General features: G+C 49.0%; 1 protein-coding gene across 1 annotated transcript; it reads left to right on the top strand.

Annotated features, from left to right (window-relative positions):
• The first annotated feature begins 13958 nt into the window (after positions 1-13958).
• Positions 13959-18151, top strand: TENT5A (terminal nucleotidyltransferase 5A). Its single transcript, XM_038761168.1, has 3 exons — positions 13959-14606; positions 14707-15118; positions 17350-18151. Exons 2-3 carry the CDS (start codon positions 14717-14719, stop codon positions 18127-18129), a joined length of 1182 nt encoding a protein of 393 aa, XP_038617096.1. The 5' UTR covers positions 13959-14606; positions 14707-14716; the 3' UTR covers positions 18130-18151.
• Positions 18152-18837: the final 686 nt, after the last annotated feature.

Below are 18837 nucleotides of genomic sequence, written 5' to 3'. Positions count from 1 at the left end.
AATGAGGGCTTAGTTGGGGAAGACCTCTGGAGGAGATGTGATTTTAGTAGGACTTTGGAGATGGGGAGATGGGGAGATGGGTGGACTGTCCAATACAAACGAAGGGCCAAGTTCCATGCCAGAGGAAGGATGTGGACAAGGGTTCGGCGGAGAGATAGATGAGATTGAGGAAGAGTGAATAGATGGTATTAGACGAGTGAAGTGTGCGGGCTGGCTTGAAGATCAGTCAGGTAAGGTGGGAGGGGGAGAGCTGACTGAGCACTTGAAACCTGATGGTAAGGACTTTCTTTTGCAGACAGAGGTGGATGGGCAACTACTGGAGGTTCTTGAGGACTGGAGAGTTTTGGACTGAACTTATCTTAGAAAAATGATTCAGGCAGAAGGATGATCCGGATGAGGTGGCTGGGCAACCACTGGAGTCTCTTGAGGAGTGGACAGTTGACTGAATTTTTTTTTTAGAAAAATGATTCAGGCAAAAGGATGATCTGGATGACTTGCCCGTGAGAAACTAACTTGCACTGTTTCTCCAAGTTCTTTTGAGGAAACTGTTTTTTGATTTTTCTGGCATGATTAACAAAATCATTACGGGCTAGCTGAGACCCAGGATGAAATCATCAGATTTTTGCATTCCTTTGATATGTATCTGCCTGTGAATGTGGATGGGTTTGGATGTGCCATTTGTCTACCTGTGACTATATGGGTATTTTTGTGTTAAAGTGTGTTTTTGTGTGGTATGTATAGATATGCATGTTGTATGTATGGATGGATTTGTTGGTCAGTCTATGTATGCACATGTAGTGTGCATATGAAAGTGTTGCATGCACATGTAATACATGCATGGGCAGAAACGTGTATGCACATGGTAGGTAGGCATGCATTTATGTGTTGGAAATGTAAGTTTTTCATAGTATTTTTAAGTGCTTACTATGGGTCATGCACTGTTCTAAGCACTGGGGTAGATACAAGTTAATCAGGTTGGACATAGTCCCTGTCCCACATGGGGTTCACAGTCTAAGTAAGAGGGAGAACAGCTCTCGAATCTTCATTTTACAGTTGAGCATACTGAGGCCCAGTGAAGCAAACCTGCCCAAGATCACACAGCAAGCAAGTGGCAGAGCAGGGATTAGAACTCGGGTCCTCTGATTTCCAGGCCCTTGGTTTTTTCACTAGGCCACGCTGTTTCTCAGAACCTTTAACCAAGAATCTGTCTTGGTAAAATGGCAAGGTTGTTATAGCTGAATTTATCACATGATTTCACCTTTTTACATTATGTTGTCACAGTTAGACGCAGAAAAGAAAAGCAATATTACCTGGTAAATAGAGCAAGGCCCTGGGAGGCAGAAGGACCTGGATTCTAATCCCAGCTCTGCCACTTGTTTGCTTGTGTGACCTGAGACAAGTTGCTTCGCTTATCTGTGCTACAGTTCCCTCATCTGTGAAATGGGGATTAAGACTGTGAGCCCCACTGTGGGACATGGACTGTGTCCAACCTGATTATCTTGTATCCATACCAGTGATTAGTACAGTGTCTGGCACCTAGCATGCGCTTAACAAATAGCCCCCCCCCCCCCAAAAAGCTCCCCAAAACTCCACTTGATTCCACACAGTCTTGACAGACTGCACACTCCTCCTCTCCCGCAAACACCACCCTTCCCACCCCCACCAAATGTATCACAGGCTTCCTTGTTGCTTTGGAAAGAACACTGCCTTAGAAACAAACATTGATATTTTCCCCAGGAGAGATGAACCATTTTTCCAGTACTAGCAGAATTTTTTTTTTTCAAAAACAACAACCCATACACAAGTATCATATTTGGGAAGAACAGTTTACCTATTCACATTGGAAAGCTTGCTTTAAAAAAAAAATCTTCATCTACTTTCTAGCAAATGAATGAACTTTTGTGTGAGTTTTTTGTTTGCCATTAGGGAACACTGTCTGTTCCGTAAGACTTTAAGGGAACAACATTTTATTGAAGCAGCCTCACTTTTTTTTTTTCATGGCTGTCAAAACAGGAAGATCTTTCAGCATCAATCAGAACTGATAATAACCCGAGAGAATATCAGCCTTTCTTTCTGACGGACACCCCAGCTGAAAGGACAATGTATAGGTTCCTACCTACCTGTCTCGTTAGCTATTTTCACATCGTATTCGGGGATGGAGTGAGGAGCAGCATGGCCTAGTGGATAGGGCATGAACTTGGAAGCCAGAGGACTTGGGTCCTAATCCCAGCTCTGCCACTTGTCTGCTGTATGACCTTTGGCAAAGTCACTTGACTTCCCTGTGCCTCAGTTCCTTCATTTGTATAATTGGGATTAAGACTGTGAACCCCATGTGGGACATAGACTGTGTCCAACCTGTTTATCTTTTTTCTACCCCATTGTTTAGTCCTGTCTTTTCTTATGCTGTCGAGTTGCTTCTGACCCAAAGTGACTCCATGGACGCATCTCTTCCAAAATGCCCCACCTCCATCTGCAATTGTTCTGGTAGTGGATCGATAATTTTCTCGGTAAAAATACGGAAGTGGTTGACCATTGCTTTCTTCTGTGCAGTGAACTTGAGTCACCGCCCGCGACTCCCCCTCTTCCCCCTCCCCATCCCCCCGCCTTACCTCCTTCCCCTCCCCACAGCGCCTGTATATATGTATATATGTTTGTATGTATTTATTTATTTATTTTATTTGTACATATTTATTCTATTTATTTTATTTTTTAAATACGTTTTGTTGTCTGTCTCCCCCTTCTAGACTGTGAGCCCGTTGTTGGGTAGGGACCATCTCTATATGTTGCCAACTTGTACCTCCCAAGCGCTTAGTACAGTGCTCTGCACACAGTAAGCACTCAATAAATACGATTGAATGAATGAATGACTCTCTTCCATGCTGCTACTGCCCAAACATAGGTGAGTTTTGACTTGTAGCAGATTGCCTTCCACTCGCTAGCCACTGGCCAAGCTAGGAATGGAATGGGTCTGCCTCTGCTTGACTCTCCCTCCCTTAGTCAAGATTGGTAGAGTCCTGGAAACTCTCCAGGTGTGATCCACTCTCCAGTGCTTAGTACAGTGCCTGAAACATAGTAAGTGCTTAACAAATATTATTAAATAAAAAAAGATAGGTCAGGGAAGGGCTCTTTAATATCTTCCCAAAGACTCTTGAGTAGCAGCAAGATCCTCAAAGCCTCAGCTGCCCAAAGTTTATTTAGCTGAGTTGCCCCTGTAAGCTGCTTTCTTGTCCTCCGGTCACTAGATTGGAAGCTCTATGTAGTCAGGGAACATGTGTTTTGCTTCGGTTGTACTTTCCCAAGCGCTTAGTATAGTATGCTGCATTCAGTAGGTGCTCAGTAAGTACCTTTACTATTTCCATTTCCAGGGGCAAAAGAGGGCAGGGACTCACTCACTGCCTGAGGCTAAAGAGTTGGGGGCCCAGGCCTGGGTGATAGACCTCAAAAGATGCTTCAGTCAGTCAGTGCTATTTATTGAGCACTTACTGTGTGCAGAACACTGTACAAAGCGCTTGGGAGAGTACAATAGAACAATATAGCAGACACGTTCCCTACCCACAGTGAGCTTACAGTCTAGAGGGACAGACGAGAGCCACACTTGATCGTTGCTAGCTTTGTCGTTAGCTTCTCTTGAGGGAGTGTGGGAAGCCATTAGCCCAAGTGCATTGATCTTGCCCCAAGAACTGCCCTGAGGTTGGGTGTGAAGACAATCAATGCCTGCTCCTGTCAGAGGTAGGCTTCTGTCTAGTACTCCATGTGTGAGTTGGGTGAGGAGGTCTGCTATTCTTGAGTTCTATCAACATCCACCCTAACCCTCAGCTGGGGAACTATTGTTGACTAGTGGAAAAGAGCAAGGGCCTGGAAGACAGAGGTACCGGGTCGGCAGCAGAGACAGCTCACTCCCGTGGCAGCCTGGTGGACACCAGAGTGACTACGAGAGGCAATCAATCAGCCAATCAATGGCATTTATTGAGCACTTACTGAGTACAGAGCACTGTTCTAAGCGCTTGGGAGAGTACGACACAACAGAGCTGATGGACGTATACCTTGCCCACAGTGAGCTTACTGTCTAGAGGGGGAGACACACATTAATATAAATATATAAATTAGGGATATGCACATAAATTCTGAGGGGCTGAAGGAGTGGAGAGAGTGTGAATAAAGGGAGCAAAGCCAAAGTGCAAGGGAGACACAGAAGACACTGTATATCATCTCTTCTCCTCCTCAGTTGGGATATCTGCAGCTCCAGACAACTCATTCTTCTCTCCTGCTCCATTACCCATCATCTTCCACTTCACCTCTGTTCCCTATACCCACATGCTCCAGAAAGCTCACCTTTCTCTCCAATTGCTCTATCTGATACTCCATCCAATTTTTTTTCAGTTCCGCTTGGCAAAATGGTAAGGAAAAACAAAGGAAGCCGAATCAGTATCCAATCACAACACAAAGCTGACTTTCAGAAGACGAACAGCTAATCTGCACCTAAATTTAAATTAACGCCGGATTTATTTCCAACAGGGTGTCTTTGTTCATCCTCCTCCCTCCCGGCCCCCGCTGCTGAACACTGTATTAAGCACTGAGGGAAATAGCCAAAGAACATTAGCTTAGAAGTTGCACAGTCTAGTGGAGAGACTGTGGGCCTGGGATTCAGCGGACCTGGGATCGAATCCCAGTTCAGCCACTTGTCTATTGTGTGATCTCGAGCAAGTCACTTCACTTCTCTGTACTTCAGTTACCTCATCTGTAAAACGGTGGTTAAGACTGTGAGCCCCATTGTAGTACGTGGATGTGTCCAACCTGATAATCTTGTATCAACCCCAACGCTTAGTAGAGTACCTGGCACATACCAAGTGTGTAACAAATACAATTAAAACAAAAAGGCAAGACAGCGAGGTCTAGGGGAAAGGAAGAGGGTCTTGGGGTGACAGCGGTGGGCGGGGGGTGAAGGGGTATCAGCTGGGGTCTGGATTCTGGTCCCAGCTCTGCCCCTGGCTTGCTGTGTGCAAGATCTAGACTGTGAGCCCATTGTTGGGTCTCTAGGTGTTGCTGAATTGTACTTTCCAAGCACTTAGTACAATGCTCTGCACACAGTAAGCCCTCAATAAATACGATTGAATGAATGAATGAAGAGATAGACTGAATGCCAGGTCACTCATTTGCTGGAATAAATGGTAGGACTGTTAGAATATAAGCTTCTAAAGGGCAGGGATATTGACTTTATGGTATTCTCCCAAGTGTTTAGTAGAGTGCTCTGCAAAGTAGACTAAACTAGAGGCCAGGGATCATCCCTATTTTATTACACAGAATGAATGAATGAATTACACTCTTCCAAGTGCTTAGTACAGTGCTCTTCACAGAGTAAACTGTAAGCTCCTCGAGGGCAAGGATCGTAGCTACTTTATGGTACTCTCCCAAATGCTTAGTTAAAAAGAAAAAGTCTATTTGTTAAGCACTTACTATGGGCCGAGTCCTGGGGCAGATACAAGTTAATCGGGTTGGACACAGTCCAGGCCCTACGTGGGACTCACAGTCTTAATCCCCATTTTACAGATGAGGTAACTGAGGGCCAGAGGAGTTAAGCGACTTGCCCAAGGTTACAGAGCAGACAGGTGGCAGAGCGTGGTGGCTTCCAGGACTGTGGTCTATCGACCAGACCACGCTGTTTCCTTTGGTACAAGCCTTTTCATAGCGTAAATTGTAAGGTCTTTGAAGGCAGGGATCATTTCTCCTTTATTGTGCTCTCCCGAGTGCTTAGTGCAATGCTCTGCCCAGAGCGGATTGTACGCTCTTTTAGGGCAGGGATCATGCCTACTTTACTGTACTTTTCCAGGTGCTTACTACAGTGCTCAGTGCACAGTAAATGCTCAGTAGATACTATGGATTAATTGACTGGTGTTTTGGGATTCTTAAGAGCGCAGTTTGAGTTACAAGTAATTTCTTTCCTTTTCCTGTCCTAGTTAATGTCACCCTTGCACTGACGCTTCCAAAGGGAGGGCGAGTCCCTACCCCTCCGCCAAAACCTAGCTCACTGATGGGTTTTAGTTGGTCAGAGTTGTCCTTCAATTGGCATACGACGTGGCTGAATTTTAGAGCTAATTTGCGGTCATAGATGGTGCTTGTGGGTTGAGAGATAAGGACAGTTTAGTAGCAGGGTGTTGTTGGGGGGAACATGGAGCACTTCCCAGATCATACCACCCCAGAAAGAGGGCATCATTTCCTCAGTTCCATGCCAAGTCTTTTCCAGGTGAACTTTTCCAGTCTTTTCCTCTCTGCCTCCTGGCTTCTGAGAAGCAGCTTGGCCTAGTAGAAAGGGCATAGGACTGAGAGTCAGGAGACCTGGGTTCTAATCCCATCTTTGCCACTTGCCGCTGTGTGACCTAAGGCAAGTCATTTGACTTTTCTGTGTCTCTGTTTCTTCACCTGTAAAATGGGGATTAAATACCTGTTCTCCCTCCCACTTACATTCTGAGTTCCCCCTGGGTCAGAGACTGGCTCTGATCTGACTGCATCTACCCTGTGCTTAGCATAATGCAAGGCTCATTTAACATATAGGCTCTATAACATATAACATATAGCATATAATGTATAGACTTAACAAGTTAAGCAACAAGTGCTTAACATATAGAAGCAACACAGAAGCAGTGTGACCTAGTGGAAAGAGCACAGGCCTAGGAGTTGGAGGACCTGGGTTCTAATCCTGGCTCTGCCATTTGTCTGCTGTGTGACCTTGGACAAGTCACTTTAACTTCTTGTGTCTTGGTTTTCTCAACTGTAAAATGGGTATAAGACTGTGAGCCCCATGCAGACAGGGACTGAGTTCAACCTGATTATCTTGTATCTACCCCAGTGCTTAGAACAGGGCTTGATGCATAGTAAGTGCTTAACAAATATTATTATTATTAATTATAATAACACATTTTATTATTATTGCTCTTGCATGCCAGAAAATTCTGGGGGTTTAATTCCTTTTCTTTCAGGATTTGAATTTTTACAGGGTAGATCTTGATTTCTCTCAAACACTAGTATTTCAGGCCCGCAAAGTTCTTAGAGTTCTTAATTCTGTTGTAGTCTCCAAGAGCTTAGCACAAGGCTCTGCACATAGTAAGCACTCAAATATGATTGATTGATTGATTCATTCATTCATTCACTCGTATTTATTGAGCACTTACTGTGTGCAGAGCACTGTACTAAGCACTTGGGAAGTACAAGTTGGCAACATATAGAGACGGTCCCTACCCAACAGTGGGCTCACAGTCTAGAAGGGGGAGACAGAGAACAAAACAAAACATATTAACAAAATAAAATCAATAGAATAAACATGTACAAATAAAATAAATAAATAAATAGAGTAATAAATACGTACAAACATATATACAGGTTCTGTGGGGAGGAGAAGGAGGTAAGGCCGGGGGGATGGGGAGGGGGAGGAGGGGGAGAGATTGATTCTTCTAGACTGTGAGCCCACTGTTGGGTAGGGAACATCTCTATGTGCTGCCAACTTGTACTTCCCAAGCGCTTAGTACAGTGCTCTGCACACAGAAAGCGCTCAATAAATACGATTGAATGAATGATTTAACTCTTCCTAAGAAGAACCGGCCTGAGACTATAGTTTAGCAGTGTCTAACTGCATGAAACTGCCATCCAGATGTGAAATGGGCATAACCTCTGCTGCGTTTTCCCCCATCACGGTTCCAAACACGGGCTGGACTCAAAATATCCCCCTCCTACCGGCCACAAAATTAGCTTTTGGGAGCTGAACTGGACAGCAAGAAATGGCTTGGGACAAGAGCTCATCCTTCGGCGTTTCCACTTCCTCCGCCCTGACTAGGATCCTCTTAGAGGAGTCTTTTCAGCCACTTGAATGGAATAGGGTGGGTGGGGAGGGTGGTTAGGGAGGAAACTAGAAGCCGCAACTCGGTTTAGCGTGTTCAGTTCCTGCCCTGCAATCAGGGTTGGTCCTGTGCCTTGAGGGACATCGGGGGAGTTTAAAAGTGAGGAAGGGGAGACGGAATCATGTGATGGAAGAAAGGAATACTGAGAAGCCTTTTATGTGGAGTGGCCCTAGTTAGGAAGTATGTGCACTGTTAGGACACTGTGGCAGATAAGAGCTGAATAATTGCAAGAATTCTTTTATTTTGTTAAGGTTATTATTATCATCATCGATGGTATTTATTGCGCACTTACTATGTGCAGAGTAGTAATAATAATGGCATTTATTAAGCGCTTACTATGTGCAAAGCACTGTTTTAAGCGCTGGGGAGGTTACAAGCTGATCAGGTTGTCCCACAGGGGGGCTCCCAGTCTTAATCCCCATTTTACAGATGAGGTAACTGAGGCCCAGACTTGCCCAAAGCCAGCTGACAATTGGCAGAGCCGGGATTCGAACCCATGACCTCTGACTCCAAAGCCCGGGCTCTTTCCACTGAGCCATGCTGCTTCTCCTAAGTACAGAGTACTGTACTAAGCGCTTGGGAGAGCATAATTCAATAGAGGTGGCAGAAACTTTCCCTGCCCACGACGAGCTTACAGTCTAGCGGGAGAGCTGTAGTAATAACAATAATATTACTATGATTATTTTGGCTCCTCCACATTACTGTTCACTTGTTCCAGATTATTCATTCACTTGTATTTCAAGGCCCTACTGAGAGCTCACCTCTTCCAGGAGGCCTTTCCAGACTGAGCCCCCTCCTTCCTCTCCCCCTCCTTCCCTTCCCCACAGCACCTGTATATATGTATATATTTTTGTACATATTTATTACTCTATTTATTTATTTATTTATTTTACTTGTACATATCTATTCTACTTATTTTATTTTGTTAATATGTTTGGCTTTGTTCTCTGTCTCCCCCTTCTAGACTGTGAGCCCACTGTTGGGTAGGGACCGTCTCTATATGTTGCCAACTTGTACTTCCCAATCGCTTAGTACAGTGCTCTGCGCACAGTAAGCGCTCAATAAATACGATTGATTGATTGATTGATTGATTATGGCAGCTTCTACCACTCTTTTGGGCTGAGTTCCACTGATGTCAGGGAATCCCGCAACTCCCAGGGAAGCGGTGAGGAGTGCTCAGCCCCAAAGCCGGCTGCGGGGAAGGGGGCAGGTCGGGGGGAAGGGGTGCCCTCCAGAATGGGGGGCAGGAGCCCAGAAGGGAGGGTGGTTTAGCAGGAGTCCCTGGTCAGACAACACAATAAATAATTCTATTTATTTATGTTGACGCCTGTTTACTTGTACTGCTGTTTGTCTCCCCCACCCTCTAGATGTGAGCCCGCTGTGGGCAGGGATTGTGTCTCTTTATTGCTGTACTGTACTTTCCAAGCACTTAGTACAGTGCTCTGTGAGCCCACTGTTGGGTAGGGACTGTCTCTATATGTTGCCAACCTCTACTTCCCAAGCGCTTAGTACAGTGCTCTGCACACAGTAAGTGCTCAATAAATACGATTGATGAATTAAATGAATGAACAACAGCAGGCTCCAAGGGCCTGGAGGGAGAAGAGTTATGCAGGGGCTAGAAGTCACTGTCACCCTACTCCCTCTCTCTGCTCTACCCCTTCTCCGCCCCACAGAACTTGTGTATAATCGTACATATTTATTATTCTGTTTATTTTATTAATGATGATGATATATCTATACTTCTATTTATCTATTTTGATGTTATTGATGTTACTGTTCTGTTTTGTTGTCTGTCTCCCACTTCTAGACTGTGAGCCCATTGTTGGGCGGGGATTGTCTCTATCTGTTGCCGAATTGTACTTTCCAAGCGCTTAGTACAGTGCTCTGCACGCAGTAAGCGCTCAATAAATACGATTGAATGAATGAATGAATGAATTGAGCATTTACTGTGCACAGAGCACTGTACCAAGCGCTCAGGACAGTACAAGGCAATGATAAACAGACACATTCCCTGCCCACAATGAGCTTACAGTCAGGAAGGAATCAAATGACTTTCCTGAGGTCATGCAGCAGACAAGTCTGGGAAACTGGAATTAGAACCCAGGTCCTTTTGACTTTCAGGATCCCCTAATCCAGGAATCAAATCAAATCCCTTCAAAGCCCTACTGAGAGCTCACCTCCTCCAGGAAGCCTTCCCAGACTGAGCCCCCTCTTTCCTCTCCCCCTCCTCATCCCCCCACCTTACCTCCTTCACCTCCCCACAGCACCTGTATATTTATATATATATATATATATATGTATGTTTGTTTGTGCATATTTATTACTCTATTTTACTTGTACATATTTATTCTATTTATTTTATATTGTTAATACGTTTTGTTTTGTTGTCTGTGAGCCCGTTGTTGGGTAGGGACCGTCACTATGTGGTGCCAACTTGTACTTCCCAAGCGCTTAGTACAGTGCTCTGCACACAGTAAGCGCTCAATAAATACGATTGAATGAATGAATCCCAGCCCCCAAAAGGGCTGGTAACTCCTAGTGGGGAGGGTTTCTTGGTTTCCTGGTGGGCAAGAAGCCTGGCTTCCAAGCCTTTCCCAAAGGCAACCCTGATCCTTCCCCATTTCTCGCCCCTGGGGTGGGGGAGGATAAGGAGGAGAGGGGAAGAGAAAGCAGGCGCGATCAATCAGTAAATTGTATTTATTGAGCGCCTACTATGTGCAAAGCATTATTCTAAGTGTTTGAGTGGGGACAATGGAGGAGGGGTGGGCAGAAGGAGCAGCAAGAGAAGGGGGAGGAGGAGGTGAGCTCATTGTGGGCAGAGATTGTCTCTATCGCTGCATTGCACTTTCCAAGCGCTTAGTACAGTGCACATGGTAAGCACCGTGGCTCAGTGGAAAGAGCCCGGGCTTTGGAGCTCAGAGGTCATGGGTTCAAATCCCGGTTCCGCCAATTGTCAGCTGTATGACTATGGGCAAGTCACTTCACTTCCCTATGCCTCAGTTCCCTCATCTGTAAACTGGGGATTAAGACTGTGAGCCCCCCGTGGGACAACCTGATCACCTTGTAACCTCCCCGGCGCTTAGAACAGTGCTTTGCACATAGTAAGCGCTTAATAAATGCCATCATTATTATTATTAAGCACTCAATTGAATGAATGAATGAGGAGAGGAAGGGGCAGACTGTCAGCTTCTTCATTCAATCGTATTTATTGAGTGCTTACTGTAATAATAATAATAGTAATAATAACAATAATAATAATAATAATAATAATAATGGCATTTGTTAAGCACTTACTATGTGCAAAGCACTGTACTGTGTGCAGAGCGCTGTACTAAGCGCTTGGGAAGTACAAGTGGGAGAGGGAAATGTGTCAGCTATTTCTGTTGCACTGAACTCTCCTAAGCGCTTAGTACAGGGCTCTTCACATAGTAAGCACTTGATAGATACCACTGATTGATTGATTGACTGATTGAGGGGAGGAAAGAGAGGGAAGGAAGCATGGCTTAGTGGAAGATCCCGGGTTTGGGAGTCAGAGGACGTGGGTTCTAATCCCGGCTCCGCCACTTGTCAGCTGTGTGTGACCTTGGGCAAGTCACTTCACTTCTTTGTGCCTCAGCTACCTCATCTGTAAAATGGGGATGAAGACTGTGAGCCCCATGTGGGACATCCTGATTACCTTGTATCAACCCCAGCGCCTAGAAGAGCGCTTGGCACATAGTGAAAGCTTAACAAATACCAGTATTATCATCATCATCATTTTTAAGAAAAGGGAAAGGGAGGAGGAGAGGGAGGGACAGGTCCCCAGATTAGACTCTGATCTAGACTCTAGGTATGATCTTGTCTGCTTGGGCAAGCCACTTAACTTTTCGGTGCCTCAGTTCCCTCATCTGGAAAATTAGGACTGTGAGCCCCACGAGGGGCAACCTGATTACCTTGTCTCTCCCCCAGCGCTTAGAACAATGCTTGGCACAGAGTAAGCGCCCAATAAATACCATTATTATTATTATTAGAGAGAGAGAGAGCATGTGCGCTGGTGGGAGCGGAGTCACCAGTGGGTACCGATGCGGCTGGGTTGGGGGGGGGGGAGGTCAATCAATCAATCGATCACTCATTCATTCATTCATATTTATTGAGCGCTGTCTGTGTGCAGAGCACTGTCCTAAGCGCTTGGGAAGTACAAATCGGTAGAAGATAGAGACGGCCTCTACCCCACAACGGGCTCCCAGCCTAGAAAGGGGAGAAAATACGATCGATAGGTCGTATTTAGAGAGCGCTTACTGGGTGCCCAGCACTGTGCTAAGCGCTTAGCGCCTGACGGCACCCCCACTGTCCTCAAAACCCCAGGCCCCTGTGAGCCCGTTATGGGGTAGGAACCGTCTCTATATGTTGCAGACATGGACTTCCCAAGCGCTTAGTACAGTGCCCTGCACACAGTTAGTGCTCAATAATTTATTTATTTTATTTGCACATATTTATTCTATTTATTTTATTTTGTTAATATGTTTTGTTGTCTGTCTCCCCCTTCTAGACTGTGAGCCCACTGTTGGGTAGGGACTGTATATGTTGCCAACTTGTACTTCCCAAGCGCTTAGTACGGTGCTCTGCGCACATTCAGCGCTCAATAAATATGATTGAATGAATGAATTACTCTATTTATTTTACTTGTACATATTAATTCTATTTATTTTATTTTGTTAATATGTTTGGTTTCGTTCTCTGTCTCCCCCTTCTAGACTGCGAGCCCACTGTTGGGCAGGGACCGTCTCTACATGTTGCCAACTTGTACTTCCCAAGCGCTTAGCACGGTGCTCTGCACACAGTCAGCGCTCAATAAATACAATTGAATGAATGAATTACTCTATTTATTTTACTTGTACATATTAATTCTATTTATTTTATTTTGTTAATATGTTTGGTTTTATTGTCTGTCTCCCCCTTCTAGACTGTGAGCCCACTGTTGGGCAGGGACCGTCTGTATATGTTGCCAACTTGTACTTCCCAAGCGCTTAGTACGGTGCTCTGCGCACAGTCAGCGCTCAATAAATACGATTGAATGAATGAATGACTCTATTTTAATTGTACATATTTATTCTATTTATTTTATTTTGTTAATATGTTTGGTTTTGTTCTCTGCCTCCCCCTTCTAGACTGCGAGCCCGCTGTTGGGTAGGGACCGTCTCTATATGTTGCCAACTTATACTTCCCAAGCGCTTAGTACGGTGCTCTGCACACATTCAGCGCTCAATAAATACGATTGAATGAATGAATGACTCTATTTATTTTACTTGAACATATTTATTCTATTTATTTTATTTTGTTAATATGTTTTGTTTTGTTGTCCGTCTCCCCCTTCTAGACTGTGAGGCCGCTGTTGTGCAGGGACCGTCTCTAGATGTTGCCAACTTGTACCTCCCAAGCGCTTAGTCCAGCGCTCTGCACACAGCAAGCGCTCAATAAATACGATTGATTGATTGATTGATTGATTGAGCGCCCCGTGGGGCGACCTGATCACCTTGTAACGTCCCCAGCGCTTAGAACAGTGCTTGGCACATAGTAAGCGCTTTATAAATGTTATTTTTAAAAAAAAAATGGGGGCGGGGCGGGCGCGGTCCGCCAGGGGGCGTCCTCGGCCCGCCGCTGGGCCGACAGCGAACGGCCGCCGCGCGCCCCATTGAGAGGGACGGGCCACGCCCACTCTCGCTCCCCATTGGCTGGTTGCTGTCGGGGGAGGAGGGCGGGGCGTGACGTCACGGCGGAGCTCAACGGCGATTGGTCCAGGCCGCGGAGAAGTCGCTACATTGTTTCCCCTCCGCGGGCGCGCGCCGCCGCTGCGATCGCCCCGGCCGGCGGAGAGGAGGGCGAGCGGTCGGAGGGCCGGGCGCGGGGGGCACCGCCACCGGGGGCCGAGCCGGGGGCAGCGGGCACGGGAGGCCCGGCCCGGTGGGCAGTGCCCTCGGGGGGAGGGGGCACCGGAGGGCGGGGAGGGGCGGGACCGACCGGAGGGGGCGGGGCCGAGCGCCGTATAAAAGGCCCGGACCCGCGCCCCGGCCACAGCAGGACGGCGCTTCCCGGACCCGAGCTCGCCGTCGCGTTTGCACCCTTGGCAGCTGCATTGGCACTTTCAGCAGCTGCGTTTGCACCTCTAGCAGCTGCATTGGCACCCCTAGCAGCTGCATTGGCACCCTTAGCAGCTGCATTGGCACCCTTAGCTGCATTTGCACCTGCCTCGGTGCAGTTGCGCCCGTGTCGGTGCAGTTGCACCTTCAGTAGCTGCATTCGCACCCGCAGCAGGGCATTTGCACCCGTATCGGTGCAGTTGCACCAGCAGCAGGGCATTTGCACCCGCAGCAGGGCAGTTGCACCGGTAGCAGGGCATTTGCACCCGTATCGGTGCAGTTGCACGCGCAGCGGGGCATTTGCACCCGCAGCAGGGCAGTTGCACCCGTAGCAGGGCATTTGCACCTCTAGTAGCTGCGTCTGCACCCTTCGCTGCGTTTGCACCCGCAGCGGGGCATTTGCACCCGTGTCGGTGCAGCTGCACCCGGAGCAGGGCGTTTGCACCTTTAGCTGCAGTTGCACCCTTAGCAGCTGCAGTCGCACCCTCAGCAGCTGCAGTCGCAGCCTTAGCAGCTGCAGTTGCACCCCGAGGAGCCGGTGCCAGCCCCGGGAGGGTGCCGAGGCGGCGGAGAACGGCAGCCGGACGGTCCCGGAACCCAGGTGAGCGGGCTGGGACGTTTTTTTTCCCCCGGGGTGGAGGGAGAGGCGGGAGCCCGTTGGGCCGGTCTAACCCCGTCCTTCGCCCCCGCTGTTGCCGTAGGAGACGGGCCATGGCGGAGCCGGACGGGGACCCCCCGGGCGCCCAGTGCAACGTGCTGAGCTGGGAGCAGGTGCAGCGGCTGGACCGGCTGCTGAGCGAGGGCGTGCCCCTGCACGGGCGCGGCAACTTCCCCACCCTGGAGGTGCAGCCCCGCCAGGTGGTGCGGGCGGTGCGGGGCCGGCTGGAGGAGCGGAGCATCGCCGTCCGGGCCGTGCGGCTCAACGGCTCGGCCGCCAGCCACGTCCTGCACCAGCACAGCGGCCTGGGCTACAAGGACCTCGACCTCATCTTCTGCGCCGACCTGCGCGGCGAGGCCGAGTTCCAGACCGTCAAGGACGTGGTCCTCGCCTGCCTGCTCGACTTCTTGCCCCCCGGCGTCAACAAGGACAAGATCACTCCCCTCACCCTCAAGGTGCCCGGGGAGGGGGGCGGGGACGGAGGGACGGAGGGGGAAGGGACCCCTGGGGCCCCTGGGGGCTCCGGACCCCACTCACTCCCCCACCCAGCCATCCACTCACCCGTCCATCCCGCCCATTCACTCATGTATCCATCCATTCACTTATTCATCCACTCACCTATCCATCCATCTACCCTTCCACTCATCCGCCCATCCATCCACTCACCCATCCACTCACCCATCCATCCATCCACCCACTCATCCATCTATCCATCCATTCACTTATTCATCCACTCATCTATCCATTCACCCACCCGTCCACTCACCCACCCGTCCACTCACCCACCCGTCCACTCACCCACCCGTCCACTCACCCACCCGTCCACTCACCCACCCGTCCACTCACCCACCCGTCCACTCACCCACCCGTCCACTCACCCACCCGTCCACTCACCCACCCGTCCACCCACCCACCCGTCCACTCACCCACCCACCCGTCCACTCACCCACCCACCCACCCATCTACCTACCCACCCATTCATTCAATCCTAATGATTGTGGGCAGGGATTGTCTCTTTCTGTTGCTGAATTGTACATCCCAAGCGCTTAGTCCAGTGCTGTGCACACAGGAATTGCACAATACAATTGAATGAATGAACTGAGCATTTACTATGTGCAGGGTACTGTACTAAGTGCTTTGGAAAGCAATAAAGAGAAACGATCCTTGCCTACGCCAGGATCACGTTCTAGGGGGTGAGGAGGCAAACATCAAAACAAGTAAACCGTCATCAATATAAGCAGAATCGTAGATATATCCAACCACACACCAGGTTCCCCCCCACCAACCAGGTCCCTTTTGGCAGCCACCCTCCTGGGGTTGGGAAGTGTTTGAAGGCTGCCCTGTTCTTCTTATTGGCATCTAAGTGCTTATTGTGTGCCAGTCACTGTACTAAGCACTGGGGTAGTAATAATAGGTATGGTATTAAGTGCTTATTATTTGCCAAGCGCTGTACTAGGCGCCGGAATAGATACAAGATGTTTGGATCCCATGAGGGACTCAGTGGCCCAGAAGGAGGGAAGCCAGTGGTCAGAAATTTGAATAATAACTGTCAGATTTATTGAGCGCTTACCACGTGCAAGACACTGTACTAAGCACTGGGGTAATAGTGATAATTATGGTATTTATTAAGCACTTACTACATACCAGGCATAGTACTAAGCACTGGGGTAGATACAAAATGATCGGATCCCGCAGTGGGCTCCCAGTCTCAGTAGGAGGGAAGCCAGTGGTCAGAGACTTAGTAATAACTGTGGTTTTTGAGTGCTTACTGTGTGCCAGGCACTGGGCTAAGCGCCAGGGTAGATACAAGCAAATAAGGTTGGACACAGTTCCTGTCCAGCGTGGGTCTCACAGTCTTCATCCCCCATTTACAAATGAAGGAACAGGGAAGTGAAGTGATTTGCCCAAGGCCACACAGCAGACAGGTGGTGGTGTCAGGATTAGAACCCATGACCTCCCGGCTCCCAGGGCCGTGCTTGATCCGTTATGCCATGCAGGGCCGTGCACGGACCCTCCACGTCTCCCCGCCACCCCCCACACCATGCTCGCACACGCGTGGGTTTGCAGAAAACCTCGCTGAGCATCCTGCCTCTGTGGAAACCCAGATTAAATGGGTTTCTTCGCAAGTTTTCCCCCTTCCCCACCCACTCTGAGCTGGGGTATAGAGTGTTCTGGCAATGAAGAATCACTCTGAAACAAAGAGCTTGTTATGGCTGTTGGGGAAATGAGGACTTTTTTTTTTCCTTTTTCCCTTTTTCTTTTCTGGTTGCAGAAGGCTTCAGTTTCTTTCCTCCCCCCCACTTTGGGTGTACAGAGTTTCCTTTGTGGACATCTCCAGCCTCATTTTTTTTTTTTTTTTTTTTTTGCATCACAATTGGTCTAAGGCCCGTGTGCCGGCAATCTCTTAAAGCCATCGTAGTGAAAACGGGGCTACAGCCCCCAGAGGGCCGGCCTCCATCCGGCCAGACAGCACGGTTAGGCGTGCCACCTTCCTTTCCCTGCTGCGGTTTGGCGTTTGGGGGCCTGTTGTGGGGGGTGGCTTAAACTGCTCGCTAAGTCGTTTTTATAAGGCCTGAATAAGAGGAAGGGGCGGCGTGTAATTCGGAAGGGCGACTCGGGGGCCGGGAGGAGGGATGGCCCGTCCGTCGGAACGGCGGCTTCATCTGCTCGTTTTGTGTCCCATCAGGAAGCCTATGTGCAGAAGATGGTGAAAGTGTGCAATGACTCAGACCGATGGAGTCTCATCTCGCTGTCCAACAACAGCGGCAAAAACGTGGAACTGAAATTCGTGGACTCCCTGCGCCGGCAGTTCGAATTCAGCGTGGACTCTTTCCAGATCAAACTGGACTCCCTCCTCCTCTTCTACGAGTGTTCGGAGAACCCGATGACCGAGACCTTCCACCCGACCATCATCGGCGAGAGCGTCTACGGAGATTTCCAAGAGGCCTTCGCCCACCTGTGCAACAAGGTCATCGCCACCAGAAACCCGGAAGAGATCCGAGGCGGCGGGCTTCTCAAGTACTGCAACCTTTTGGTGAGGGGCTTCAGGGCGGCCTCCGAGTCCGAGATCAAGTCCCTTCAGAGGTATATGTGTTCCAGGTTTTTCATTGACTTCTCAGACATCGGCGAGCAGCAGCGGAAACTGGAGTCCTACTTGCAGAACCACTTTGTGGGATTGGAAGACCGCAAGTATGACTATCTCATGACCCTTCACGGGGTGGTGAACGAGAGTACAGTGTGCCTGATGGGACACGAGAGGAGACAGACGCTCAATCTCATCACCATGCTGGCCATCCGGGTGCTGGCCGAGCAGAACATCATTCCCAATGTCGCCAATGTGACCTGCTATTACCAGCCGGCCCCGTACGTAGCCGATGCCAACTTTAGCAATTATTACATCGCGCAGGTTCAGCCGGTCTTTACGTGCCAGCAGCATACCTACTCGACTTGGTTACCCTGCAATTAGCCCCGTCTCCGGAGCATCTGGCGCGGGGGCCGGGGAGGGGGTGGTGGGGAGGGGGAGACGTGGAGGAGCGTCCAGACTTGTCGACGGGGGTGTGCAATGGTCCGCCCCGGCTCCCGAGCTCGGAGGGGCTTGGCGGGGGGAAAAGGGGGTGGAGGGGAAAGGGTAGGCGAGGACTGAGACGCCCCAGGAGGGCAGGGGAGCACGAGCGACAGACGGGTCGGAAAAGGAGGTCGGATCCCACCTGGGGGCCCGGCGCTCTAAGCGTCCGGCTTCGGAGACCAGGGGGACGAACGGTGCTCCGTGACAATATGGGATGGCAGAATCTGCTCCTGTAGCTTTGGCACAAAGTTGGGAATCTCGTTCTAGAGGGAGACCTGCAAAGAGGGAGAAGAACCTGGAGGAAGGGGGAAGGAGGTCACTACCTAATTTCCTTCGGTATATTCAGAAGGGTGGGTTTGTGTGTTTATCTTTTTTTCAAATTTTATTTTAGTTTTTATTTCTAAGTAGAGGCATAATGCAGAGATAAGCTGAAGTAGTGTAAGAATCGGGTGGCTGTAGTGGGAGCTCAGAGGACAGTCTGCCTGGGGCTGATGGTAAAGGAAGTTATCGCTCGCTCGAAGAAAACACTTGAACAGAGACTGCTGGCTCCAAACGAACAGTAGTAGCCTGGTGCAGTTATCATAAAAACAGCCGACTTTATGATGACAT

The sequence above is a fragment of the Tachyglossus aculeatus genome, chromosome 19 (genome assembly GCF_015852505.1).
Source record: "Tachyglossus aculeatus isolate mTacAcu1 chromosome 19, mTacAcu1.pri, whole genome shotgun sequence".
Classification (NCBI taxonomy): domain Eukaryota; kingdom Metazoa; phylum Chordata; class Mammalia; order Monotremata; family Tachyglossidae; genus Tachyglossus; species Tachyglossus aculeatus.
Note: the sequence above shows the minus strand (reverse complement) of the source record. Positions and strands in the feature narration are given on the sequence as shown.

Excerpts from the sequence above, each read along its gene's own strand:
- TENT5A (XM_038761168.1), top strand. The coding sequence starts at position 14,717 with ATGGCGGAGCCGGACGGGGACCCCCCGGGCGCCCAGTGCAACGTGCTG. Across the intron at positions 15,119-17,349 it reads TCACTCCCCTCACCCTCAAG|GAAGCCTATGTGCAGAAGAT; the intron begins GTGCCCGGGGAG and ends GTGTCCCATCAG.